At 46.6% G+C, this 27,913-nt stretch overlaps 1 protein-coding gene across 16 annotated transcripts in view; it reads right to left on the bottom strand.

The window, feature by feature from the left end:
• The window catches only part of CADPS (calcium dependent secretion activator), a 220,976-nt gene that overhangs the window by 152,690 nt on the left and 40,373 nt on the right, over positions 1-27,913 (bottom strand). For all 16 annotated transcript variants that reach the window (XM_069811989.1, XM_069811976.1, XM_069811977.1 and 13 more), the window contains exons 2-3: positions 24,392-24,505; positions 19,564-19,896 (exon numbers count right to left, since the gene is read on the bottom strand). In XM_069811989.1, coding sequence (XP_069668090.1) covers positions 19,564-19,896; positions 24,392-24,505 — 447 coding nt within the window. The remainder of the gene's footprint in view (positions 1-19,563; positions 19,897-24,391; positions 24,506-27,913) is intronic.

Genomic DNA, 27,913 nt, shown 5'->3' with positions numbered 1-27,913 from the left:
TCTTGGTGCTTTCTGAATGGCAGTGCATTGCAAAAATAAGGTGATAACCTGCTCTCTGATCCCATTTCATCTGTATTCTACCCTCAGTCTTCCCTTTAAGCTTCCACTGAGGGCAATGCACTTCATATGCAGGAAGGACATGCAAGAGAGTAGTGCAGAATATGCAGCTGGAATCCAGATGTGAGCCAGAGTGCAACCGTGACTGCAGGACCACAGCGTCGGTACCTGCCCATCTCAGACAGCAGCTGCTGTTTTTTTTAGAAATTAAGAAAAAACCACCAATGAAGAGATTAAAGAGAAAAAACAATGCTTGAAGCATTCTCATGGGATTCAGCTTTTTTTGCATTCTGCTCTGTAACCAGGTCAAAATTGCACTGCTAGAGCCACCCTGTTACTTCAAATGAAGGTACCATTGGATGCTACCAGCTATAAAACCACAGGAATATACATGTATGGAACCTACAGCTGAAACTCTTCCCCTCTGTTTCTTATTATTAATCAAACAGATCTATGGAAATCAAGGGGAGGAAAGCAGTGCTCAGGGCACTGGAAAAAAATAATGCACGTGTGCAGCCACCCATGGGGTCAGATTGCTGCCCTGGCTGCATACTCGTGCAGAAGAGCAGCTCCCTCTGTGTCCCTCTCTCCCTCCAGCTGGAGTTATAGGGAAAAAACAACAGGAAAAAGCAGCCTCTTACGGGACTGATGGCCTAAATGCTGTGAACTGTTAAGGAAGGTGGAGAAGAGCGAAAGAGCTCTTGCTGGGAACTGGCACAGCTGGCAAATGCTCTGATACCTGCCTGTGCTGCTTCACAGATGTGAGGGAATCAACTGAGGATCATGCTGTGACCTTGCATGAAAGCTGAGGGAGTAAGTGAATCATTTGGCTTAGAGGCTGAGCAAAATCCACAACAGAGCCCACCCCCTCAAAAAGCATTCATTTTCAGCCAGTTTTCCTTATTAAGTTTTCTGCAATCTAAAACCCCTAAGCTGTTCTGTTTCTAAAATGCTCAGATCCATCTCAAACCCATTCTCTCACTCTTTTTTGGGGGGATTTAGAGTGGAGGATAAAATATTGCTGAAATGACTCAACCAGTTTCTTGAAAATCTGAAAAATGCTTCATTCATCGCAAATCTGCATATATTACAAACCGCGTGCAGGCTTGCTCCGCAGGATGTGTTTGCTGAAAACCGAGAGATGTGAGATTGCCTCTTCCATATTCCACCGGCAAAAACCCAGCAATCCTCTCCCGTCTTCTCTGGAGCCATTTTCACACCCGGCCGAACACCTCCCAGCTGTGCCAGATGTGTGCTTTCCACCGTAGGTAAAATGAATGGAGCGGGTGAGAAAGCAGCCAGCTCTGCAAGTTGCTGCCTCCTATGAGCAGGAGACCAGCTGAATAGGGAACAAGTACCTAAGCGCAGGGAGGGGAAAATGGGCAAAGTAGAAAATCCTTCTCTTTAAATTTATTTATTCTTCCTCTCTAGCTAAACCTGTTCGCCCAGCAGGCAAGGACAACTGCTGGCACTAAGGCAGAGGCAGCAGAGGCAACGCTCACTTGCAGCCCTGCTCGCAGAGCGCCTGGCTGCATTTGCACACCCCGCCACGCTCACTGCCACCATTAGCAGGACAAACAGAAACCTGGCACAAACCTTTCGCCGCTCCTTGCGAACCACCTTCTTTGCAGGCGCCCTCCAAAATCGGCACGGGGGACACCTCATGCAATAGCTGGTTTGCAAGGCTGGCACTGAAGTGAAGGTAATCACCTCCCGTTCCCACCCCAACCATCACGCAGAGTTATTCAGGTTTACGCTGCTGGCAGCTTTCTTAACTGCACAATGACACACACTAAAAATATTTGCCATTTGGACTAGATTTCATGTTTAAAAATGTATAACAAATCATTACTTGCACAGCACAAACCTTATAGTTTCTGCTTCAGAGCAGATGGGAATTTGTAACAAAGTTAATTTGGCAAAGCAGCGTCCCCTCATCTGCCATCACCTCATCTGCACTGCCACGCAGCACCGAGCGCTCCGTGCATCCCAGTCCTGCTTCCTAGCCCGGGTATTTCCATAGCAAAGGCTTTTGGCTGCAGGTGACCTGGGAACAGCTCCAATCCGCCTGGCTGCTGGGCTCCTTTTCGGAGCCCACCACAACTTTGCTGCAGACTAAAATGAAATAACCAGCCTAGACAAAGTTTCATTAAATAACGGAACTATTTTGATTCTATGTTCAGCCGTAACACTGATATTTTCGTGGTGTCCAAAACTCGCCCAGCCATGTGAGGTTGATGGACCCCCAGCCCAAAATGAACTACTAGAACCTTCCCACCCAATCTCCTGTACACCCCTAGTAAAATTCAGCCTATAGCTGCTATGTTAAGACATTTAAGCTCGAACTTATTTGACAGAAGAATATCCAGTGTATCTTTCAGGAGAGAGAAAGGCTGTCACAACCTTTGCCCAGTTCTTCTGCCCTGACTATCAGAAGTGCAGCCAACAGCATCTGCTTTGATCCCAGTTTTACTGCACTTGTACGTGCACGGTTAAAGATCACTCCGATACATTTGCAAACAGATCAAATTACTTTGGACCGTTTCCCAGGTAAGCCAAACTGTTAGTCCTTCCTTATCCTTTCATGTGACTCCCAAGACCTTTCCAACGCATTTTTATAGCGCAGATCCCAGATATGGATATAGCAGGTCTTTCTGCTGCCCTATAGAAGGATAATGGTATCCCCCAGTGTTGCCTGAGGTTCCTCTGCTTAAAGACCTGGGTAGCCACTGTAGCTACAGCATTGCCCCTGAGCTCAGACTCATTCACGCGCAATTGTCCTCACAGTCTTTTCAGAGGCTGCCCTGAAAGTCAAATCCTCTCCAGCCTGTTCAGCACCCCACAAGGGTGGCTAGTCCCTAACTTACACTCACCAGATCCCAAACCATCCTCCTCATCCCCGTCCTTTCGTCAGCACTCTTCCCCTTCACTCTTTGGAGATATGTGCTCTTCCACTGCGTTGTTCAGTCCTTTGCTCTTCACTTCATCTTTGGCCCTCCCCTCCTCACGGCTCCAGGCACACAGATTTCAAAGCCCGGCTCTTCTTTCATGCTTTCCTGCAAAAGCCAAACCTCCACACATGCCGAAGGCTTGGCTGGAGACCTCAGCACGCCTACTGTGGCTGTGGCTGTACCCTGTACTCCTTGCTTACACCAATGCCCTGAGATCCCTCAGCTGATGCCCCCAAGGCATCAATCATACACAAGCACTTTGAAAACCCTTCACAACTCAGTCACCACCTTCCCGGCACCTTATTACCTTACTGCAAGTCTGACTCTTGCTTCAACATCATTTATGACAGCTCGTACTTCCTCCTTGCTTGCTTTCCCTGCAAGTCCTCTCCAGAGTCTCTTTTGAAGCAGAAAAAGGAAGAAAAAATAAAAGGGGGGGGGGGATAAAAAAAAAGAGCTGATCTTCCTCTAAAGTTTGCTAGAAGTTATCTTGGAGGTTACAGGCTTGCATCCTGAGAAAAGCAGGAGTAGCACAGTTGTTTTAGATGCTGGAAAACAGAGTAGGCAAACCGCTGTAGCAAAGCAGGACCGGCCCCACCTCCAGTTCAACTGCGTCCACACATCCTGCCCAGGAGGGTTTCCCACCAAGACATCCCAGGGCAGTTGGAAAAGTTTTCCACACAGATCACTACCTTCAGACCAGAGGGATGGGTTTTGCCCCGTCTTAAGGCAGGAATCATTACAGCCTGAAGACAGCTTGACAGCAGGCAGCTAATGTCATTTTTGAAAGGCAATGCTCCCGTTTCATGCTGAACTCTGTTTTACTTGGTGGATTTTTCTGAGCCCATCCCTTGCTGTTATTTGCTGTTAGCTGCTGTACCAGCACTGCTCTTCCCTTCTGCGGGGATCATGTTGGCATAGGCCGATTCACGTCCAACAGAGTTTGTCCCTGTTGATTTCCAGTTTCATGTGATTTAATGCTGTCAATGGGCATTTACTCCTTTTCCCGCAGGACTTTGAGCCATTTTCTCTTCCTCTGCTCACCAGCACCCCTCGCTAGCAGTCTGACACACCTCTCCTCAGCAGCCGCCACGCAGAAGGAGTTTTGTTATTAATGATTCTTATGAACTCTCTGTCTTTGAACAGGAGTGATTTACTTTTGATTGATATCTGGCATCCAGTAATTTCATGCAACAGTGGAGAGAGATTCCCTTCTGCTGTGGCATGCTGGTATGGCACGAAGCCTTAGGGAGACAGATGTGCTTGCTCTCCTGCCCTTGCATCCTGCGCTGCCCTTCCCTAAATCATCTCGTGCATCTATTGCTATCCTGACTGCAGATGAGACAAAATTTAAGGCATTGAGACACCGGCTCTCCCAGATATCAGGGTGAGTTAGTGACTTGTAGTGGTTCACATGGTGCTTCATGTGACAGTGGTAATCGCTGCCTTGGCCTAAACAAAATGTATTTTGATGGTCATCATCCAGAAAATCACCCTTATTTTGAAGCAGACCAGGTCTTTCCAAGATCACTAACGATGATGCTCAGATCAGGCCCATACTCCGATGTTACAACGCCAGTGTTTTTGCTGGTATATTTGGGATAGAAAGAGATTTTTTTTTTTTTGGTTCATTGATGCTGCTTATGTTTTTAGCCATACAATGGATAAAACTGCAACTGGCATTATGTTAGGAAAGTTTAATGATCCCAATTATCTCCTTGAACATATCTTTGGCTATTTTCATCTGCAGAAATAAAACTTCTACCAGCTGCCAGACATCCTCAGCTGTTTTGCAATCGCCATACACAAAGGCGGAACAGATTGACCAAGCAATGACCCTGAACAATTGCCTACGTTAAGTGGTAATAAAGAAGATCAGGAGTTACACGGCTGGCAAAAGAAATGCAGGGGGAAAGGAGCAGAGTCGCCTCCTGCCACCAACCAGGTGGTGGCGGGGGAGCAGCAGGGCTGCAGCTGCTGCCACCCAGAGAGAACAGCAGCACATTAATTAGCCAAACCATTAGCAAAACTGGTAGCCAGTTTTCTCCTCTTGCTTTGCTAAGGACCACACTATCAGCGAGGACTTCCCACAGAAAAGCTGTTGTACCAACCTCGAAGAAACCAGGCGGTCCTCATCGCAAATACTGCAGATGTTTATGGGAAATGCAGAGTTTGAAACAGACCCTTTCCCAAATACTGCTGCTGCATACTCACGAGTGGTCACTGTAATTTTATTATGGACCTTTGATAGCATATAAGCCAGTATTTCGAGTGCATTGCTCTTCTGTTATCTAGCCTGTACTATCCTCTCTAACTCTGTTCCCCCCAAGCATATCCAAACCATGCCGCTCTCGTCTGACCCGACACTCACTCTCCTCCACAAAGTTATTTTGGAATCATTTTGACAGTGGCAGCCACAGCCCCTTCAGCTAATTTACACTCAATTGCTACTTAACCATCTGAGCACAACTGTTCCCAGCCAAAATCCCCTGTTAGGGAGAAAAAGGCCAAGTAAAGAGAAAATCCACAAGCAGAAAGGTGAATGAAGAACTGAGTTAGAAGGTGACTGAAAACGGCTGCTCGATATTTTACGTTTTTCAGAATTTGGATATGCACGGGGAAGGAAGGTAGGGAATGAGACTTCAAGCCACAAGGAGACGGTGGGTACAGCAATGAGAAACTGTTGCTTATAAAACAGCCTGCATCAGAAATAAAGAGCACCGGGTTTTAATGGGATTTTAAAACAAAAAAATGAAGTGCTGTGTTTGGCAAATTACATGCTTATCAAATGTCACAGGCATCACCTGATTAATAAAATTATTGTGTCAATAGTTTCTCCATGAAACCACATCTCTGTTTTACAGCTATTTTATCAGTCCTGGTCTCAGCTCTGTACGCAGGCGCACAAGACTCCTGGTAATGGCAGCCAAACACATGCCTGCAGCTCATTTCACCAATGTTGGACAACACGAGCTCACCAGCAAACTGGCAGAACTATCAGCAGGATAAATGACTGGTGTTGAGAACAAATAAGAGACCATTTAATTATTCTACTATTAGAATTTTATTATTTAAACCATCCAAAAGACTTTCTCACTGTCACCTCTGGACTTAGCTAGGTCACAAAAGCAGCTAGTTATGTTTAGCAAAACCCTCCACAAAAGCCAACAGCTCATGGTCCTCAACCTGGGAACGAGGAACCTCTTCACTGATGGTCCTTCTGCTAAGGAACAACCAAGGAGTAAAGCCTTACACTCGATGCCTCCCTCCAGCATCCTCCTGCAATCTGTGTTACCCGCCAAGATCTCCTAGCTTTGTTGGTGACCTGGTATTTTGCTTTCTGTGTCCTATGTTTTACCTTTTTATGTTGGTATCTGGAGCAAAATAACCTCAGTATAGAACTTGCCCAATTTCCCTTCCTGTGAACTAATGACAACTGGAGACCTGCAATCTTGCTGCTGCTGCCAGTATAGCTGTAAACACAGGTGGTAGGTGGTCAAGATGCAGAAATGAGCATGGGACACATCCCAGCACCCAGCAGAACAAGTAGGTACATTTAACCAAAACTTGGGCAAAGTCTGTGTGCGCTTCTCTGTGGGTCACTGTCTGTCACTGTGTTTGCTTCCTCCCCAGCACCTTTTGTCATTGCAAACCTCACTCCCCTGGCAGCATGCTGTCCTGGTTTTGGCTGGGATAGAGTTAGTTTTCTTTCTAGTAGCTGGTATAGTGTTACGTTCTGGATTTAGTAGGAGAAGAATGTGGATAACACACTGATGTTTTCAGTTGTTGCTAAGTAGTGTTTAGACAAAGTCAAGGATTTTTCAGCTTCTCATGCCCAGCCAGCAAGAAGGCTGGAGGGGCACAAGAAGTTGGGAGGGGACACAGCCAGGGCAGCTGACCCAAATTGGCCAAAGGAGTATTCCATACCATGGGACGTCATGCCCAGTATATAAACTGGGGGGAGTTGGCCTGGGGGGGAATTGCTGCTTGGGAACTAACTGGGCATCGGTTGGCAAGTGCCGAGCAATTGCATTGTGTATCACTTGTTTTGTGTATTTCATTTATTTTATTATTATTATTGTCATTTTATTATTGTTGTTATCATTATTATTATCTTCCTTTCTGTTCTGTTAAACTGTTCTTATCTCAACCCATGAGTTTTACCTCTTTTTTTTCCTCAATTCTCTCCCCCATCCCACTGGGTGCAGGGGCAGTGAGCAAACAGCTGCGTGGTGCTTAGTTGCTGGCTGGGGTTAAACTACAACAGACGCTCAGAAGAGGACAGCAAAACTATGCATCTGCACTTTGTTCTCCTTTGTTGCGCGAAAAGCCTATAATTTCGGCCGGCCCCTCCTCTGCCCACTCTAAGGAAGGTTTAAGGGTCAAGCATGAACACACGAGCACGCAGCTCGGCTCCCCCAGTGCCCAGGAGCCCACAGGGCGCAGGAAACTGGTTGTGACTGGGAGCCCAGTGACACGGGGACACCACAAGGTTCAGACTCCAACCTCCAGCCCCCACTGCGCTCTCCTGGGCCACCAGCACTCGGGGCTCACATACAGCCGTGCTGGGAAACTCTGCTCGCTTCCCTGCCATAGCTGTCAATGTTTAGTAACAACAGTCTCCAACTTTACAGCCTCTACAGCAAAACACGTGCCCCTGAAGCCTGACTTTGAGCTGGCTGCACAACCTGCAGAGACACTTATACGTCTCTCCTTTGTCTTCTAGGTCTTCCCATGTTATATGAACTTCAGCGCAATATTGCCTTTAATCTGAAAATACTCTTTGGAAGGAATGGCTGTCACACCATCCTACTCTGTTAAATGGGGGGATGCAATAATTTTCCCTCTTTTGTTGCAATGACGTTTCTACAAAGACTTCACACCGAACGACAAAGAATGTTGTGCCATCACCTCCCTATTTTCTTACTGTCCTCTATGTCAGAGGCAGAAGAACTGGACCAAAGGCTACAACACATGAAAAACGCATAGATCACTCCTGCTAGGAAATATCAGTGCCACCCTGCATTATACAACAAAGTCTGTGCAATGGAGGCCAGCACGGTTTCTGTATGACTTTAAGCTACTACAGCTGCCTTTTAAATACACGAGAGGCTATATTTGAAGCTGTCTTGCATCTAATTCCCCATTGAACTTGCACTCTAATTTCTCACAAAACATGAATAGAATCAGATGTTCCAGAAAAACCATAGTATATTGAATATGAAAACTCAACACTGAAATAGAGGTAAGGAACAGCTTATATAAGTTGCATTCCCTATAGTTTGGAATATTGAGACTGAGCCTTTGAAATGCATGAAACCTAGTTTGTTGATCATTTCCCAATTTAAGTCTGCTCAGTGGGAACAAATACATGCCTACTTTGATATCCTTTTGAAGAAAATTCTTGGCACCTCATTTCTCTTAAGAAATATACCTATTCTCTTTTTATTTTGGTACTTTTTTAGATGCAAACTGGAAGATTAACCCAGATGTATTTTATATTCACGCAGTACTTTCTATGGCCTGATCCATCTGACTCCCAAAGTTTTTTCTGAATTAAAATGACACTGTCTATCACATCCCAAGCTGTGGCATGAAGCATTTGTCAAGTGACACAGAAACACTGGTAGTCTGAAGAATGAAATGTAGGGAGTAGAGGAAAGGACTGGTGAATAACACATCTATTTTTTAAATAGATCTCTTTTCTGAAATACTGAACATGATATCGATTGCAAAGGGGTAGAAGCAGCCTTGGAGAAACCACCTCTTTCAGAAATAAAGATTAGAGAAAACTCAGTAAAATATTAATACAGAACTTTCAAAATATTCACTTAGTGGATGATGTATGTCACAAGAATGATCTCTCTATTTAAGACGATAAAAAGAAAACTGAGAGTAGTGTGTAACGTCAGGCTAGCACAGCTCAGTGAAAACCAGTCCAGATTCTCCAACAAGACATTGCTGGTTGACACGAAGACCCTGGAGCTCTGGCACAAGCATCCAGCATGACCATGTATAACCCCTGCTGTATGCAACTATGACAGTATCTTTCCATTTTGTTCATGAGATAGGCACTGAAAGTTCCTCAGGAAAGCAATAGCATTTCAGTGATAAAATACAGGAGTGAGGGTTGAAGTGCTGCAAAGCATTGAGGTTTTCATGTGGAATTCAAATTAAAGACCTACATGCAAAATTAAATTCTAGCAGCTGCATTGTATTTCCAGTTAAAAGGAAGAGAAAGAGAGGCATTAACATAGTGCAGGGTCATGCACCAGTTATGTCTTATTAAGTATTCCAGCCTTCCTTAAGATAAGCATCACATATGGGTTCTTTTGCAGCTAGCAGTTCCTTGCTTAAAGAGAGAGAGGTCTGGATAACACCCCTTCTGTCTCCCAGGGCCTCCTGGGCTGATTGACAGGAACATGTACTGCAGGGAACAAATGCTGCTCAAAGAAAAAACAAGATTACTGTCTCCGAAGGGGGCCAGTGGGGTCATTTCGTTGTCACGTCTTCCGCTCACCATCTCTGGGTGAGGTAAAGACAAAGAGGAGGAGTGATATTTTCCTTTCCTAATAAAACACAGGACATGCTGAGGAACCGGTTTTTACGGACGGTGGGTTGCACTGAATTCAAAGTTAGGGAAGCAAGAGAGATCGCTCAAAATAAACATGGCATTTCGAGAGTCGAATGCCACCTCTGGGAACCAGACCACGTGGAAGCCCAACTCAGAATTCGCACTCCAACCCATCTCAGTTACATTTTAGGTTCTTTTTTTGGGGGATCAGCAATAAAGACCTGATTTTATGTATCACCTTTGGCTACCGCCTCCCCCACGATGGACAACGTTTGGCTTGGCTTCTCCTTGGGCAGACCCACCAGGTGTTTTGAGGCTATGCCACCCCGCGCAGTGGCAATGTGCCCCACGAGATCGTTGGGTTTTTCAGTGCCAAGGGGTTTCCCTGAATTCAGCAACTTCTCCACTTGCTCCCCCATTTCTATCAGTAGTCTCCTCTCTGCCAATGCAAAGGTAACACCTCTGGGGTTTATATTTTGTGCCATCCCAAATCTCCTCTCCACTGAAATGGTTTCAAGCTATAATTCCTGAATGTTGTCACATTTTATGATGCTCAAGAACTTTTCCTATTTCTCTAGCTTCTGCAAAACCTTCCCCACCGCTTCAGCATTTCCCTCTGCACAGCTGTGCCAGGAATGGTCCATCTTCCTGACCCTCCCTTCTGCTCTGATCTATTCCTATAATAAAGCTCAGAGCTGGAAGCAGCCAGGTACTTGCAGAGGCAGCAGACACCAGAACAGGTATCCCAGTTAATAATCTCAGGGCTGAAGTGCTTCCCTTCCCAGAGACCTCTGCTAGTCTGCAAATGGCAGCATCAACAGATCAGCACATCATCAGCTACTTCAGTCCTTCATACTTTTCCCCAGTTACTCCTACCCAGAGCCAGGAATTCATCACTCAACTTATTGTTTCCAAAATGCAAGGTGGTGGTAGGGAAATGGCATTATATTAATAAACACACATTAGAAATGAGGCTCCTGATCTGACGGGGGGAAAAAAAAAATCTGGCTAAGCAGCAGGAAAGCCATGCCAACACCTAGATTTTCAGTGAAAGCAGAGAATTAGCAGTCCCTAAATAGAGGGGTTAAGGTAGATTGAAAATGTCAAGTCATTGATATTTTATAAGGTAACCATGGTTATTTTTTATGCATTCCTTTGCAGCATGAATGCAGATGATGAAAAGTATTCATGGGCCAATTGAAACAAAAATAAAACTGAAGAGATATCTTGATGGCAATTTAAACCTTAAACTGCGGAAATTAATCAGTCCACACAGACAACGAAGAGCGTTCAGCTGATACGGCACCACAAAAACCCCTAGCTAAAGAGATGACTAAAAACCATTTCACAAAGGATGAACATCTTGAAAATCATCCTGACTTTAGCCCTAATGTACCTGCAGGGATCAATACTGCTGTAGCAGGATAGATCTGGCCTGATGCGTGAAGTTGCCCATGTGGCCTCTGGATAAAGCACAACTGTTTCTAATTTAATTTGTACGAGCTGCTGGGAATGCAGAGGACCACTGGTCCCGGCGTGCTGCAGCCCCTCAGTGCTGCCCAGCAAGGGGTCACTAATGCTCTGGATGCCTTAGTCCTCTCTACTGCTGCTTCTTGAGATACTTTTGCATGCTTTTCCATTAGGCTAACGAGCTGTCTTGGTCGCACTTGCCTCGCTGGCAAGTGGTGTCAACCCCTTACAGTGAGGGCAGGGGAGCAGCGCAGCAGATCAGAAGGGGGGGGTCAGGAAACAGCGAGGGTGCCCAGTTGTGACAAATAACGACTGAGTGCTCTATTAAGCTAACTAAAAGAGGGCTTTGGTTCAGAGAAGTCCCCATGTGCTTCTGCAGCAAGTAATGAACTAAATCCATCTCCAGAACACTGTGGCGGAGGGGCTTTCAGCAGCCAAAACGTTTTGCATGGCAGCAGAGAGCAGAAACAAGAGGCTGTTCCTCTGCTCCAGAACCTGTCTGGATGCTGAAACCATTTTCTGTCCCTTGAATAATACACCATAACGAGCCACCGCTTGGTTTGGTGGAACAAGGGACATTTGGCTAGGCTGCGGAGAGGCATCCACACCCCTAAACCCAGAGGGAAGGCTGGCAGGAGGTAGCGTGGGAAGGATTCAGTGCAGAAGACTTCTTCAGTCTAATAAATATCTCTGGTTAGTGTTAGAAGAAAACGACTGACTTTCCCTCTGCAAGTCTTCACTATTGTTACATGACATTATAATTTCTCTGCTAAACATCTGCTCTTCGGTTGCACACTGTAGCCTGGTTTCTGTAAAGGGACTGTAGAACCAGAAGATCTCCATAGTAGGGCCAGAACTGGAAGTTCCTAGTGCACGAAAACATACATCCCCAACTGGCAGCTAACAGGGTTAAAACACCCTCTGATTAAATGAAAGCATCTTTAATTAGTTTAATTGACCATGCCTCAGCCAAGACCATCTGCTCAGCAGCATTTGCCTGCTCTTTGCAGGAGCGATTGATCAGCCATAGCTAGAGAATACAGCATTAGGCTACATCAGATTTATTTTGTTTAATAGAAGAGCTAATTTGCTTTAAATTTAATTACGGGGGCCAAGATTGTTCTGTAAGTCCATAACAGCACAGAACATAAGCTGATCCTACAGCTAATGGGCGCACACGTAGGTCCATACGTGTCTCTGCAAATCAGATGCTCAGTGACGACAGCTTGGGGCAGCAGGTCCCACCCTGGCGGAGAGCAATCACTGCATTTTCCTCCCCAAAAAGCAACAGCACTGGGGCACATTGCTGGGCTGGCAGGGCTGCCCTGCTCACTGCCATGTCCTCTTCCAACCAGCCTAGCTCTTCCCCACAGCTCTCCGTTGGATGCTGGAGGAGACCAGGTGTCGGATGCTGGAGCAGACAGATGTCCCATCTCAACCGCCTCTGCTGCTCCTAATTATAAAGACACTAGATGATGCATCACATGTAGGGTCATTGTTTCTGTACCACATGGGACCAACAGGGACAATCAAGGGACCACTCTGTACCTCCTGGGTGACCTTCATCAGCAAACCTCTCCCAAACGGGGTGGCTGGCAGCCGAGGGTCCAACGGAGGCAGACATCGGACTTGCCCCATCCCCGACATTGCTCTGTCCCCTCTCAGTTTCTCTGCCCTCCCATGCCAATGTCACTCTTCAAAGTATCGCACCCTGAGTCGACGAAGAAGGGCAATTCCCCCTCCTCCCCAAAGGACCTATGTCGTGTTATTATGAAGGAGAAAATTTCATTCACTTCCCAATGCTTTTTTCTTTTTCAATTTCCCATCGGGCACTAAATCACTGCTGTCTTTGGGAGATGCTCGAGCCCTGACAGGCATGCTGCGGCTGCCACTGGCTGCTACAGGAGTAATTACAACCCTGCAGAAGGCTCCAGGCTGCCATTTCCGTTTCCATGGAAATAAATACTGAATTACTGAAAACAGAGTATGATGCTTTATGGATTTTGAGGCTTTTGATCATCTCAAAACCACCTTAACCCATTTTATTGGTGGTGGCTTTGTTTTAAGGTGTGGGGGGGTAACGCTCACAGTGTGGAGATAGGTGGAGCAACCGAAAGGTGTTTTGAAGGAGTGAAAGAGGGGGAAAAAAAGCCAAGGGGTCTGGCTGATGCCCTGCGGATTTGCAAGGGGGACAGCGGTGCTGGCTGAAGCCACTGGTTGTCCACAGCATCCAGGTATCCAGCCCTGGAGAGAGGATCCCACGGACGTTCGCTGGTCCTTGCCTGCAGCCCCGCTGCAGCCCTGGCTCGCCACCCCCCCCATGATGGTCTGTTTGCAGGGACTCTGGGGCTGAAGCAAAACCTTCTGCCCTTTTGGAGGGGTTGTTATAGCCAGCATTAGTGCTTAAATGCCCAGAACTGCAGATGGCCATTTCACAGGCATTGAGCTTCAAGACGAAGCTAGAATAAAAAGGAATTGGTTTATGTTCTTTAAAAATGATGAATAGGGAACAGAAGGGAGTGATCTGATACTAAACCCCTGTATCTCTGACTTGAAGGGACACAGAGATGTGCACAGACAGGTAACTCCACGCTGTGCGCAACAACCTGGGCTTAATTGTCATCGCAAGGCATGCCTGGGAATTTTTCATCACAACAAACTAAATTAAATACTTGGTTTGGGGAGGATACACACAAATCAAACATTTATTCTGAGGTCACCTTAACCTTCATCTCACTGTCTGAGCTGTTACAGTGCCTCACAGGGTTTTCTGTCCCTACTTGTTTCTGCCCTAACTTGGGCTGCATCTTCCAAGTACCACCGCAGCATTTCTGCAATGGGCTCAATGCACTGCAGTGAGTCAAGAAATGAAGTTTGGGAAAAGCACCTGAACTGCAGAGATGAGAGAGGGGCAGAAGGTGAGATACCACCTCAGCAAATCATCTCTAATACTGACTTGAGCTAAAATCAAACATTTGATTCAGGACAGAAATCCTAAATATCTTTTCTGCTAACACTTCTGAAACCAATTTTTTTGGCAGTGGAACTTTCTGCTTTGTGAGAAATGTCAGCCTTTGGACACAGTGTCCTAATTCAGCTGCAAAAATAAATGTCAAAACAGTGAATTCTAGTTTTAAGCCAGCTCTGGTCGTCAAAATTTGGGTTGAAGTGTTTCCTAGCTAAAATCACAGGCCCCCCCAAACTTATGAAACAATTCCAGTTGCACTGGTTAGAGGCTTCCAGCCCTTTATGTGAAAATAGCCACCAGACAGTGATGGGACTCGGTCTGTGTTGTAGCCCACTCACACATGCATGCTTCTCTGATGTTTTACCTTCTACAGATGCTGAAAAACCACATGTATTACCACGTATTACTCAGCAGGCTTGACATGCATCTATTTAGTTATTTGTTTTCAAATCTAATATCTAAGGGAATTAGATGAAATTGGAAGCTTAACACAGGTATTTTGCACGTTTAACAAGAATACCAGAGTGTATGTGACACTTCAGGCCCAGGAAAGAAGAGAAAGTCCGATTGTGAAGCCTGTGAATTCAGACAGTCCTGCAGGGACAGTCCAGAGTCCCACGCTTCCTCCAAAGCAGGAGGATGGAAGTGTGCAGCTCATCGCAGATGTGGTCTGGACATCAGCTACTGCTGCTGGATTAACTGAACAGCACTGTACTAGCTCTTTTTCTTCTCACTGTTGCTAAAAATGACTTTCAAACACAGTCTGAGATAGAAAAGTAAATCACTGCCCTACAACTGGGGAAGAATAAAATGGAGAGAAAGCCACAGCCTGATTTTCAGAGATGCTGCCGCAATTCAGCCATCATGAAGGTCAGTGGGAAATACACGGCTCATACCCAAGGAAATGCCAACTGCAGCAAAGATCCAAGTTTGCAATTGCCCAACAGTTATAGAAAATAGCTCCTGTATGACCCTTCCACAGTCACAAGTTAATTACAAAGCAGGAGAGCTAAACTCAAGCCTTGCCAACAGGTTCTGGACCAGAAACCCAAGACTGAAACACACTTCTCCCTCCACGATGCCTCCTGCACAGCAGAGGAGCTCGCTGCTGGCACCAGAGATACTCAATTCCCACACTGACTCCAGTGGAGCAGAAACACCAAGCCACATAGCTTATGTTATGCAAAAAACTCAAGCCTCTGAGTATTATTTAAAATGCTTTAGTCAGAGGTTGTGCTTAACACCACCGTTATCTCCACAACCATTCTGCTACAACACCACTTCCCATCTTTGTTTCCTAAAAGCCTTTCCAACTGCATCAATCCCTTTTGCTCTGTTGCTATCCCAGATCCTGCTATATCACTGCTATCACATTTAGAATATACTTATCTCATGCCACCTGGGGATATTGTACTAAATATATATATATATATAATCCCTTTAGAAATCACCCTCCTTCTGCACAAACAAAATATTGTTTCAGAAGTCAATGGAAATGCTGTCCTAGTGATGTAATCGTCATGCAATCAGTCAGTATGATGTAACAGGAGGCCACATAAAGCACCTTCCTTCCAGACTGCAGGAGAAGTTCAAGCAAGTGTTAGGGGCTCTCGGCACCATTCCTGCTCATGCTTTAGGAGGAAAACAACTAGGCAAAGCCTTCTTACCCCTTGCCTCCTTACATAGTCCCTGGGGCAGTTGCACCCTGCACACCAAAGCAAGGGAGAGCATGTCAGACCAGCCAGCCCCTCTGCTCCCAGCAGACGAGAGCAACAGGAGAAGCTGATAGGCTTTGCTTTTCTGAAGACAGGTGATTGACTGATAAACTGCATTAACAGCCCCACACTGCCGCTCCAGAAAGAGTGATGGCATTCAGACAGCCTGCCAGGGAAAAGGCTCTGTTTCCCAATTCCTCCCATGCATGGCAGACAAGCGTAGGTCAAAAATAAGCGTAGTTTATACAGTGCCAAACCACCACTGGGAAGCTTGTGATTGCCCCCAGAGTTGTTTGGGAGGTTTGCTCAGTCTCAGTGCAAAGCCTGCGGCTGGCACCATGGCAGGCTGCCGAGCCAGGGTCTGCGGTGGGCTCCGGCAGGAGCAGCCTGTCCGCTGCCCAAGGGAGGAAAGTGAATGTATTAATCACCCACATGTGCACAACTTGAGCCTGCACGGCATTTCTGGGAATATTGTAATTTCAGCACATCCAGGAAAACGCCAGTGCTTTTTGTTTTAATTACAGCTTATTTACAAACAGATATTTTGTTCTTACAAAACAGGTGACAGAAGCTTCAATCAAATTATTACGAAAAAAATTTAAGTTGTACTTCCAATTAATTCCAACGAGACAAGAGTCAGACCAACAGAGTCACTGTGTCTTCAAAGGGAGGCAAATGAGCACTGCTTAGGCTGACTCTGACCGAAACACAATCCGGACCAAACCAAAACAGCACAATGGAAATAAATGACCATTTTTAGAGGTTATGCGGCCAGTGCTCCAAAGCTCAACAGGTGTGCCCTGTGCTGCAAGTACAGCTCCAGGCACAGGCTGAGAGGTGTTTGCAAACCCAGCTGGGAAGGGAGCTCACTGCTGATTTCAGGACAGGCTGGCAGAGCAGAGCTGTTTACAGAAGACGGCTTGTCAAACAGAGACAGATGCGGCAAATAAAATTTTATGAAAATGTGAAGTGGTGGGGCGGGGGAGGGAGCAAGCGGCTGGAAGAAAGTCCTGCAGAAGCCAGTCCCAGCCCTGCCGTGGCCACAGCACACATCTACATGTAAAGCAGGGAGCCGTTCCTCCCCTCCAGCTGCCCCGGGTCCTCTCCCACCCAGCACCCATCCAGGCTGCTGCAACGCTGTACACGCAATTCTCCTCTCTCCAGATGTCTCTGGCTTTAGTGCTGTAATGTTGGCACGTGCCTCTGGCTCCCTAATCGGTGTCAGACTTCCCACTCCGATGCAGAGCGGCTCAGCGCAGTCCAAGGGGTTACAGCACGGGAGAGTTTCCAAGCCACGAAGGGCAGTGCCCAGGGCTTCACTTGCATCTCCAGCCTGCAGCAATTGGGCACCCAACTGCCATTGTGGCTTTGAAATCTGCCCTGTGCAAACAGCAAGAGCTTTTGCAGTAGGAAGTAAGTTGCTACTAAAGTTTAGGTGGGAAAGGGAAAAATCTCCTGTTTCAGGGCTGATACCGATGCTTCATCACGAGAGATCAGGAGGAAGTTTTCATGGGGGAAAAGGGGCAGGTTACCGAATCACTGCTCATTCCGTATCATTTTCTTCTCTCCCCTGCAGCTCTGCTGCAGAAAACACACTAGCCAAGTGGCAAGCACCTTCAACTTTTGCCAGGAACTCCCCATAGAAGCTAAGCAAACAAAAACATATGTAGGTTGATAGGTTTTACTTATACCCTACAACAGACTGGCTGCAAGCAATGGCTGAGACCCTGTGGGAAGAAGTAGTAGTCAACACCAATTTTGGTGCTTCACTGCAAGATGGAAGTGCAGAGCAGCTACTGCTGTTCTCCTAAGGGCTGCTGGTGGCCAGAAAGCTCCAGATATGCCTCTGCTATAGCCCAGATGACATGACCACAGGTAACACCGAAATAAGGGTCTCCACAGCAAAGCCTGCAGTTTCCCTGGGTGCTTACTGCTGCCTTCCCTACAGCACCTAACGGGAGAAGGAGCAGCAGTGACCTGCTCCCACCTCCGCTCCCCGCGGGGCAGGCTCCCACCCCACCATGCTGGCACCATAGGACCGTAACAACTCATACTGTACCCCAGGAAAATACCAAAAGGCTGTAAAACTGCTGGCCTGGCAGCTTTCTGAGCCGTGCCTTGTATAAAGGGCTTTTCCCTTCTGCATAGCTAATCCTCACTATCCAGGTATTAAAACCAGAGTAACTCCCGTGCTAATACTTGCTTTCAACAGAAATGACATCTTTCTCTAGAAACTTAAATTACAGGTTTTCTGCCTCTGAGTATTAGAAAAGACCCAGAATTAAATCCTTCACTTTCAGAGTAAAACCAGGACTACTGCAGGAAACAGGTTGCTCAATGCAATGGGGCAATCTGCAGGGAGTAGCCACTGGGTTTGTGGTGTCAGCCAGAAAGGCTCTCATAAGCAGACATCATCCACAAAGCAGGGCAGCCATGATTAAATACTGTTTTCTGCATCACCGGGACCCACAAAGCAAGAGAATAGGATCACACACACGCTCACGCAAAACCACCCTAGTTCCTTAGCTGAGCACAGGTCAAGGAAGGATGAAAGACACAGCGTTTGAGTTGGTTTAAGTTAAAAAAAACACTGCAAAACTGACTCTGCTCTCAACACATCCCTGAAGACATTATGGTTTTGATTTTAAAGAAGTCCTCCAACAGAAGATGGAGGCATAAAATCTGGTTTGTAAATATAATTTACGAGGACCAATGCAGTCCTTGCTGTTGCTTTTTTGCTATGAAGATGCCTTACTCAAGGACATTTATTATCCTATCCCTACTCTGCCATTAAGGTCTGAGATGAGGAAAACCAAACGCAAGATAATTAAGCTCTTTACAGGAGAAAAAACAGATCAAACATAATTTTCTATGTCTTAAAAAGAATTGGAAATGTCTAGACAGAAGACAGACAGAATTGGTCTCAAATGTATTAGTTTCAGTAAGGAGCTGAAGCCCTGAATTACGGGGGAGAGACTGAGGTCTGCTCCTCCTCCGAAAACATTCCACAGCATTACCTTACCCTCCTTGTGACTCTGACATCCTTTAACCTGCCTGTGATATTTATATCTGATAGCAGGGGACCATAATCTGGGTCACCAACAGCCTGGACAGCCACTGACAAACCTCAGCAAGAGCTGCTGGAAATGCAAGCAGCGCTACAGAGTCCCAGCTCTACGCCTCTGGGGAACTGGCTCTTACTGGGGGAGAAAAAGACAGGAATGGGAAAAGTTTTCATCTGTCTGGGAACTCATAGCACAAGCAGAGCCACCCTGAGGGTGTTTGGGACCACTGTCTCCTTCCACCACAGGCACGCAGGGGTCACAGGGGCTCCGTCTACTTCAGGAGAACTCATACAACCTCAGTAAGTGAGTTTGCATAAGACATCTACCCCAGGGGCATCTGAGCTTCAAGTACTAATAAGGTTATTGCAGGCTGCCAGAATGTACTTCTGTCATTTAGATTGGTGATGTGACAGAGGAAAGGCAAGCAAGTCACAGCAAAACAGCCCACTTAGGCACCATCAAAGACCTGGTCATCCAGACACAGAGCTGGAGGAATAAAATTTTCCCAACTCAGCAATCCTTTGGGATTTCACAAGAAAACAAGCACAAACAAGAGAAGGAGGCCTACTTGGACAGCCGGAACAAAACTGGCAGTGCAGAAGTCCTGCCATGAACGAAACTCCACTTCCTTGTTGGAAGTTCTCTCAAAAACAGTCTGGTCAAACCCAAAGTTTCCAGTTCATAATAGCAATATTTCCCATTGGCAAGCCCTTCCCTAAGAAAACCCCTTCCATTCCCACCCAGCCTGGGAGAAGGACCTTACCTGACATGCATTGTACAGAAGCTGATGCTCAAATTTCTTGATCCCCAAAATGTTTTGGAACATCTCGTAGAGCTGCTCCTTGCTGAGGATGAGCTCTGAGGCAGCGCTCGCTGTCATCCTAGCCTGCTGCTTGCGGGGATCCTCTTCCCCACGGTAAATAGCATCAAACTTAGCCATCCAAGAGCTCAGGACCGTTTCCTTGCTGAGGCCATCAATTTCTGGCAGGCTGCGCACTCTCTTCTCAATGTGCTTCTTGAAGACCTCCCGGGAGTCATTTGCTGAGCACCCTCCGCTCTGCACCATTCTAGCAACGCGGTCGCTTTTCAGGAATACCTGCAAAAAAAGGGTGACTTCAGATAGTGTCAGTTAAAAAAATCCCCAAATCCCCCTTAAGTACCACAAAACATGGTTTCACTGCTGGGAAGCCCACTAACTGGCTGCCAGTACACTTTCCAGCTCCTCACTCAACAACCACATGTTGCCAGATGGACAGAGGTTTCTGCTGTACTTTGGGAAGCATAATGAAATCAGGTGAAGCTTCTGCTTTGCATCCGCTAAAATGGAACATTTTGATGTAATTAGGACTTCATGCGATGTTGTGGTTGCACCTCACCAGATACGTAAATGCACTTTGGGAAAACAGGATTATATTTTGCTCTATCAAATGTTTGAATAAGGAAGTTACTGCACAACAACATTCACCTACCCAAGTTCTGCCCTGTTAGAGGGAGCCCAGTCATCTTCCTCAAGTCAACAGCATTGCTTTGCATTTAGCCTGGTAGCCAGGCCCCTGGGAAACCTCTGACCTGTGCAAGGAGCAGGCTTACATTAAGCTACTACACTGGAGGAGATCTCTGCAGACTGCCCTGCTGTCACAAGATGACAGGAATGGCATTGTATTAATTAATTTAATGTTACCTTCAGTTAAATAACATGTCCCACTTCTCCCATACCCTGGTCTTTCCACCCTGGGCAACCAGCACCGCAAGAGCACCATTAAAACACCCTGGGAAAGGACAAGGACGAATGGCCTGATCTTTGCAAACTGATGGGTAAACACCAAGGCAACTCAGATCGCTAAAAGGTGACACGGCCACAGGTGGATGAGGCCAAATCCCTTCCCGTTCCAGCTCTGCTGAAGTAGCACAGGATGGCTCAGCACAACTTGAGGGTGCCTGGGAAGGCTTTGCAGAGAGAGCAGCCTGCAAGGTGCAGGACACTGACAGCAGAAGGGAGGGAGAAGGCGTTTGATGAAGATGCTCTTCCCACTGCAAGAGCAGCAGAAGGGTCAAAATGTAACAGACTCCTGCAGACTAGGAGATGCCATGGGAACGATGCAGAGCTGAAGGGCAAGAGAGGGACAGGGGGATATTGTGTTGGCTCTCCTCTCCCAAGCCCTGAACACAGGAGAGCAATCAATGCCCAGCAAGAACTGCTGTTTTATTAACGATGCTGAGAAGGGATGAATGCAGCAGGCTGGGAAGAAGCTGTGCCAGCACAGGGGTATATCTGTCAGCTCTCAATAATTAAAGAGCTTGAGGATGACCTAAGGACATGGTAGATTTTTTTAAATACCTATCAGCAACATCGCACTCCATGTTCACAGATGCTTGATGGCATAGGCATCTGTCAGCAGTGGTAGTGGGTTTTGCTCCAGGACCAGCCCAAAAACGCTGCTGAGGAAGAGCTGGGCTGTTTCCTTCCAACATCACTGGGCTGGGGAGCGCTCCCTGCAGACAAGACAGGCAGGATGCCACCAGTAGCCTCTTCAGTCCACACTGAAACGATACCAGCACCTCATCTCCTTGCAGTGCTTAAATATGAGTGATAACACCCAGGTGTGTGCAGGTGCTTTTAAGTAATAGGTGAGAGCTATCAAAATCCAAGCTCCCGAGGCAGCTGAGAAAGTCCCCAGCACACTGACTGCTGGAAACAGTGGGAGGTCAGGGTGTACAGCCCTCGGCTCCCACGTCCCCTCTCTAATCATCCTCTCCGGCTGCCTTTGGCCTGACCCTGTGTGACAGCGCTAGTGACATCCCATACCTGCCAGCACCAGTGGCTGTGGTTATCCGTGGTCCTCCCCCCATCAGAGGGGTGACGGCACTGCGAGCAGACAGACCTGACTCCCCGTCTCCCCTGAGCCCCAATTTATCCTCCCTGGGTGCGGAGCAGCAGCCAGCAGAAGACAGGAGAGCTGCGGCTGGCAGAGAGGAGGCAGGCGCGGGGGGAGCGCCAGTCAGACACAAAGGAGCAGAAAAAGACCGTGAAATAGGAAGATAAAAAAAGATGAGAGGTGTTTTGTCCTGCAGAGCGAGCTGCTTTCTTTAGAAAATACCAGGTGAATCGCCCAGCTGTAAGGCTGCCTAGTAGGATTGCCAGGAGTCTAGAATTGCCGGAGCAAAAGCCTAGCGTGGGTGCATACAGAGGAGCATGCAGAAGGGAACTGGCCTCTGTGAGCTGGGTCAGGCATCTCCTGCCACGTCCATGCACGAGCCCCCCAGGTCACCTGTGGTCCTGGCTCTATCTGCCCACGGCAGAGTGGAAATGGGTCTAACAAAGCATTTCCATAACACCCACTGAAGGGACTGCTGAGTAAAGTGCTGGTTGACAGACGAAGCTTTACTCATTGGAAGTAAAAAGACATGAGACAGGGTCTCCTGGAGTGTCTGTTGGCGCGTGCTGGGCCCATTTTGCACACACGGATCTGCAGCGTTCCTGCAGGCACAGCGGTGCTTCGCAGTGGAGCCTGCTCAGCTCACTCCATCTTTCAATTTGATAGCAGCCCGTCAACTAGTCTAAGACTGGCAATCACACGCTTACCCCGTGACAGCAGACTTAACAGCAGAATGTGGCCATGCAAACATGTTCATGGCAAGAACAAACGCATCCCTGACCTACCATGTCACCTCTACCTCTTTCTTTCTCCAGCAAAATAGAAATACTCCCCAGGTAATAACCTATTCTGCACTGTCAGTAAGTGGACCCCTTAGAAACACCAGCCATGTCCTGCACAGAGATGACCAGTTTCAGCTGAGCAAAAAACCAAGTTTTAGTATTTTCCAAGCCACCATGCAGCTTTATAAGTCAATACCTAAACGCCTATCTCTAGGTAGCATCTATCCAAGGCACAGTCAACTGCATAAAACTCTGAGATTTGCAGGAGCTGAGATAAGCAGGATCTGCTGCGATTGCACCATGGCTCGACCAAGGGTGGGCACCCCTCTGCAGAGAAGGGAGGAAGGAGAACACCATCAGCAGGGAACGCTGCTCAGGCACTGACAGGGGGCAGGGGCTTTCTGCGGCGAGGCTTTGCCTTGTGCCACTGCAGATGGTGCCGAGGAAGAGCCATGCTACAACTGCACAGAAGCTGAAAGTACACAGTGGTAAATTAAAGGAGACTGACAGTCAAAAAGAAGAAAAAGAAAGTTGCGCTAAAGGACAGAGAGAGATGCGTTATACTTTCTGTGGCCTGTTTTAAGTAGGACAGAGCAGGTGGAGTGTCCAGTTGAACTGAAGACATAGGGCTTGCAGACACCTTGAGCTGATCAACTGCTCATGTACACTTGGTTACTTGGGGTAATTACACAGCACTGGACTGCTGGAGCTCGTCAGGACACACTTTCAGCCAGACCCACCGTGAAACGGGGATGTATTTTGCCTGTTTTTAAGCAGTTTCCTTTTCCTGCCCAATAGTCTTATCTGAACAGATTACGTTGCTCTTAGATCCTAAAATGCAGCTCACGCCATCTTGAAAACTTTCTCTGAGAGCATCTGTTCAGTGAAGCTGTGGATAAACTGATGATCCCTTGGCAATTTCTTTTCTGATAAGAGATGTAAATTACTCTCAGCTTCCTTCCTGTACAGAGGATGATGGAGCAGTAACTACTAGGCCGGTTTAATAGAGTTAATCCAGGATAATTTGTGCTTTCCTTACACAGAAGCAGCTGCTGCCATTTTTTATAGAGTTAAAATTCTCTTCAGTTTTAGTATCTGATTTTGGTCCCCTCTTAGATTCCACTTCCAGAGAAATATTTTATGTAGGCAATTCAAAATCTTCACCTTTTATGACAGAATAGCTCTAGGGAGAAAGAGAAATGGTTTGCAGAAAGGCTAACAAAAAAATAAGCGACACTCCTCATACAAATCACAAGCACTGTTTCCTTCAAAAACAGAAGCACTTTCCTTCTGAGAAAAGATATGAAAGGCAGCATTAAGGGCTGCATACAAAGAGGTGCAAAAAGACAGACATGCATAATTATTCTTTTGCACAATTATGAATGATGCTTCATGTTCTTTGGTATCATCTAGTTTTGTAGATGTACATCCTCCTCCCTCTCCCTTTGCTTTACAGCACTTGTCATACCAAAGAGAAAAGACAAGACTCTTGCTGAAAATCCCAAAGTCATTAGACACAATGCAAAAGCTTCAGTGAGAACTGAACGTGCTGCCCAGTTTTCTCTTGGTATTTTTCAGAGGGAGCACGTGACATGTATTTTGCATTGTGCCATCTTCCCTGTTTTAGAGTACACTGTTTAAAATATCAGGAAGATATTTAAGGAAGGGCTTAAAGGAAGGGCGATCTTCCCCATAATCAAGCTATAGGATACACCATGGTGTAGGGGTTGCCACGGTTGCCATATGGCTGCACGTTCAAACCCTGAACCTCACAAGCCTTGTGATATACCAGACATCAGACAGAAGAAGCCTTGCACTTGCGTTTGATTTGTGCTGTTTGATAAAGGACAATACATTAGTTCAGAATTCAACCCAGTTTGTGAATAGTGGCAAGAACAGGGATTCACATTAATATTGTATCGTCTCTCCTTACCTCGTAGTAGCTTTGGACAGCATTTATAAATGCTTCATCTGCCACAATCTGGGTTTCTCCGTTGAGAAAGGCCTGGAAACGATCTTTGATTGTCTGGAGCTGCTGCTTACTTATCTGCAAAACATGGAAAAGGAGAAAATAAGTCAAGAAAGGTTTATGTATGAGGGAAAAAACCACTAGTTCTTCTGCAATATATTATCAGGGTGCTAATGATGTGCACTTCTGCTCTCCTTTGGGGACTGCAGCAATAGATGAGGAATCAGCCATACGTGGGTACACACACACACACATTCTTCAGCCTGGCAAGTTCATTTAAGCATGGTGAGCACCTAAAACCACCCTCAACATCACTTCTAAACAACTCTGCCACCACAAAACGCACACAAGACTTTTACCGCTTCAGGTATACCCAAGTCAAAAGCAAGCTGCTGTGTGCATGCTTGGAAGAGACTGTTTCAGCGCAATCTCTTCCCCATTTAGCCTCTCTCTGATAAGTTTTTATCACTGAACGGGAAGCCTTGCAAGCTGGCTGTTGAAGATGGCACTCCTCAGCACTCCAGGGCCTTGGTCTTTCCTCGTTTGTTTTTTTTTTCCTTGCTTATTTCTTTTGGCTTGTCACATATAAAACAGCAGTCGGGACCAGTGGTGAAAGAATTTAATGCCAAAGAGATCATATGAGCGCAAACCTCTTCTACTTATCCTAGCAAGGACCTTCTCTGCTGTCTCTTTGCTGCTCAAAACAGCTTCTGTCCAGCATACAGCTGGTACAACTTACAAGATAGTTCTTATTTTGGCACAGTGACATCAATAGAAAGTTTACAAGGGTTTGTTCCAGCCTTGTAAGATAACATGACATTATTTTGCCAATTTATCTGTCAGTTTAAAAACAGATATAGCTAAAAACACCCACATCTTCAGTTTGCAGTGCAGTCAAAGTCACAGCAGGCACATAAGTCATGTACCAGCAATGCCAGTACAACAGCTCAAGATGCTGATAATGCTCATGCTGAAGCACTGCAGGCATTTAACTGTAGTTATGCCTCGTTTACCACGTGGCTACTTCAGGTTTGAGGATAAGAATTAATTTAGGCAAAAGAGAAGGAAGCAAACAAGATGTATATATGACAACTTCAAACTTAAAGGGAAGAGAGAGCAGTAAGAATTAGGACAACTGTTTACTAATGACCAAAAGGTCTAGAGAAGAGGGGTTTTTTTCCCCACTTGTATGCCAGCAGAAGAAATCAGCCCATTAGAATGGAAAAGAAAAATAAAAGCAATCACTCTAAATGTCTAAATGGCTTTGAATAAAGTATCAAAAACTACAGAGATCCAAACAACTAGAGCATAATGAACCCTGGTAAACACAACTAGTGATAAAAAGCACGAGAGGGACCACTTGGAAAATGCAACGATAAATATCACTAGATCTAGATGATGTGCCACGCGGGGTGTTTAGGGACTGCAGTAACGAACATCATGAATACTGGTAATTAATTCTGCAACACCACGCTGAGTATGGTTAGTGAGCAATGGCAATTTGATGTGATAATCTGGGATTAGTTTATCCTGGTGCTTATGGAGAGGTGTTCATCAAAGTGACATAAAGCAAGACTCAATATGCTCCGCTTCAGAAAACATGGAACAGCCTTTGCCATCCCTGGGGGTGCTGGAAAGACGGGTAATTGCCACCCCCAAAACAGCAGCCCACACTTCACAGGGCCTCATACATGCAACAAGGCTCAGCGTCACAGGGCTGGAGCAAGGATTGTCCCTCTAACCTGACCCACCTCAGCCTTGGTCATCATCTGCAATGAGCCCTGTGGAAAAGCACTGCCAAAAGCTCCCGGCTTTAAGGCTGGCAGGATCTAATTTTTGGCTCTAAGAGTCCATTTGCCTTGTTAGGTACCTAAAACCCTTCGTGGCGTTTGCCAATAGCACCCTAGACATCATGAGTCCTTGGGCAATATGCACAGCATCAGACATAAAGGAGGCTCCAAACCTATCTGAACTGATGGAAGCCCTGATGGAATTGAAAAGAAAACTGGGTCAGCAATAAGAGGAGCCAGAGACAATGTAGTGATCGAGTGGAAGACACCTGTGGGAAGGTGCTAGGTCTGTTTTTATTAAGCATTTAATTATCTGGGAGAAGAGAAAAGCAGGATGTTAATTAAATGTATTGACGGTTTTCTATTAGCAACCATTGTGAATGTCAGGCAGAAACGATGGGGCGATAGAGGCCATATGAAATCAAGGAAAGAAACAGGAAAACTACAGGTAACACTGAAATCAGGGTGTTGAGGCACAAAGACAGACACACTAAGAGCACGGATACTCTGAGCCAAGAGGCTTTTCTCTGGGGATTTTAACAATGTGCGTGGCATTTTTTTGTTTGTTTTTTTTTCCAGGTTATTTCCTAGGACAACCTCCAGAAGTCCTTGCTTGTTCAATTTCTATAATGCCATCTAGCAGCAATATTTCATGCTCCTTCCTCAATACTGATGGGCTACCTTCAAAACGAATGATGCTCCTTGAAATTCCTAGAAACTCCCAATACACAGCTCACATGTGAGCTCCCGGGGGCTGTGGAAATGAATCACTGGATTTGTCTCTATTGGAGTGTCAGTTGCTGCCTCCTCGCCCCCAAGCTTTATGCAAGTATTTTCCTCACCCAGGGAAAAGGAGATCCCCTCTGATCACACCAGGCTGCAGCATGGCCCAGTCCTTGGCTAACGGAACCCTCGGTCTTCCATCCCCGCCAGACCGTGAAGCAGCACTGGTGTATTGATCTGTGTCTGTGCCACTGTTATGGACATTATCAAGAAAGCAGACAATCTGAGCCAGAATTAAGCTCCTTTCATATTAAATTTAGCTTCTGCAGCACAGCAGCAGCCGCCTGGTGCAGAAAGTCAGTGCCAGCCGGGAAGCGGAGGGTAGTCAGACCCCGCAGGTCAACGAAATCTGCCCAGCACGCTCCATCTCCTATTTTATGCCTCTTCCCCTCCCCGTCAGGCACCGAGGGCATTGCTGCCGAAGCCCAGAACTGCCCCTCGGCCAGCCAGGAGGCAGCACCTCCCCGGCAGAGGCTGGACCGGGGCAGGGGGGGTCACCTCAGCCCCAACATCACGCTCCAAAGCCTTTAAGCAGGGCCAAGCAATGCCACCAACCCACCACAGGCTTAGAAGAGCACGTGCCCTGAACACCCACCTGGAAGCTTAAGTGTTTTAAAGGCAGGGGTGTTACTTTATCTCTCATTATTAGAGGCACCAGCGATGAGCTAGAAATCCACATGAAGCAAGCCAACAGCTTCTGCAGACCCAGTAAGGCCACTAAGGGGCCAATACAAACCACTTCCCATTGAGTTACCTTCCGTAGCATGCTTACAAATAGGGGAAAACAACAGAATTGCTTCCCCCTCAAAGCCCATCAGTACAATAGCACAGCCTTCGCACCAGCTACGGCCGGAGGCGAAGCCCTGTTGGGTTGCGAGCCCCGCGGGTGTAAGACTGGTGGGGCAGAGCATCC

The sequence above is a fragment of the Haliaeetus albicilla genome, chromosome 24 (genome assembly GCF_947461875.1).
Source record: "Haliaeetus albicilla chromosome 24, bHalAlb1.1, whole genome shotgun sequence".
Lineage (NCBI taxonomy): Eukaryota > Metazoa > Chordata > Aves > Accipitriformes > Accipitridae > Haliaeetus > Haliaeetus albicilla.
The sequence above is the reverse complement of the archived record's forward strand: the minus strand, read 5'-3'. Positions and strand labels throughout refer to the sequence as shown.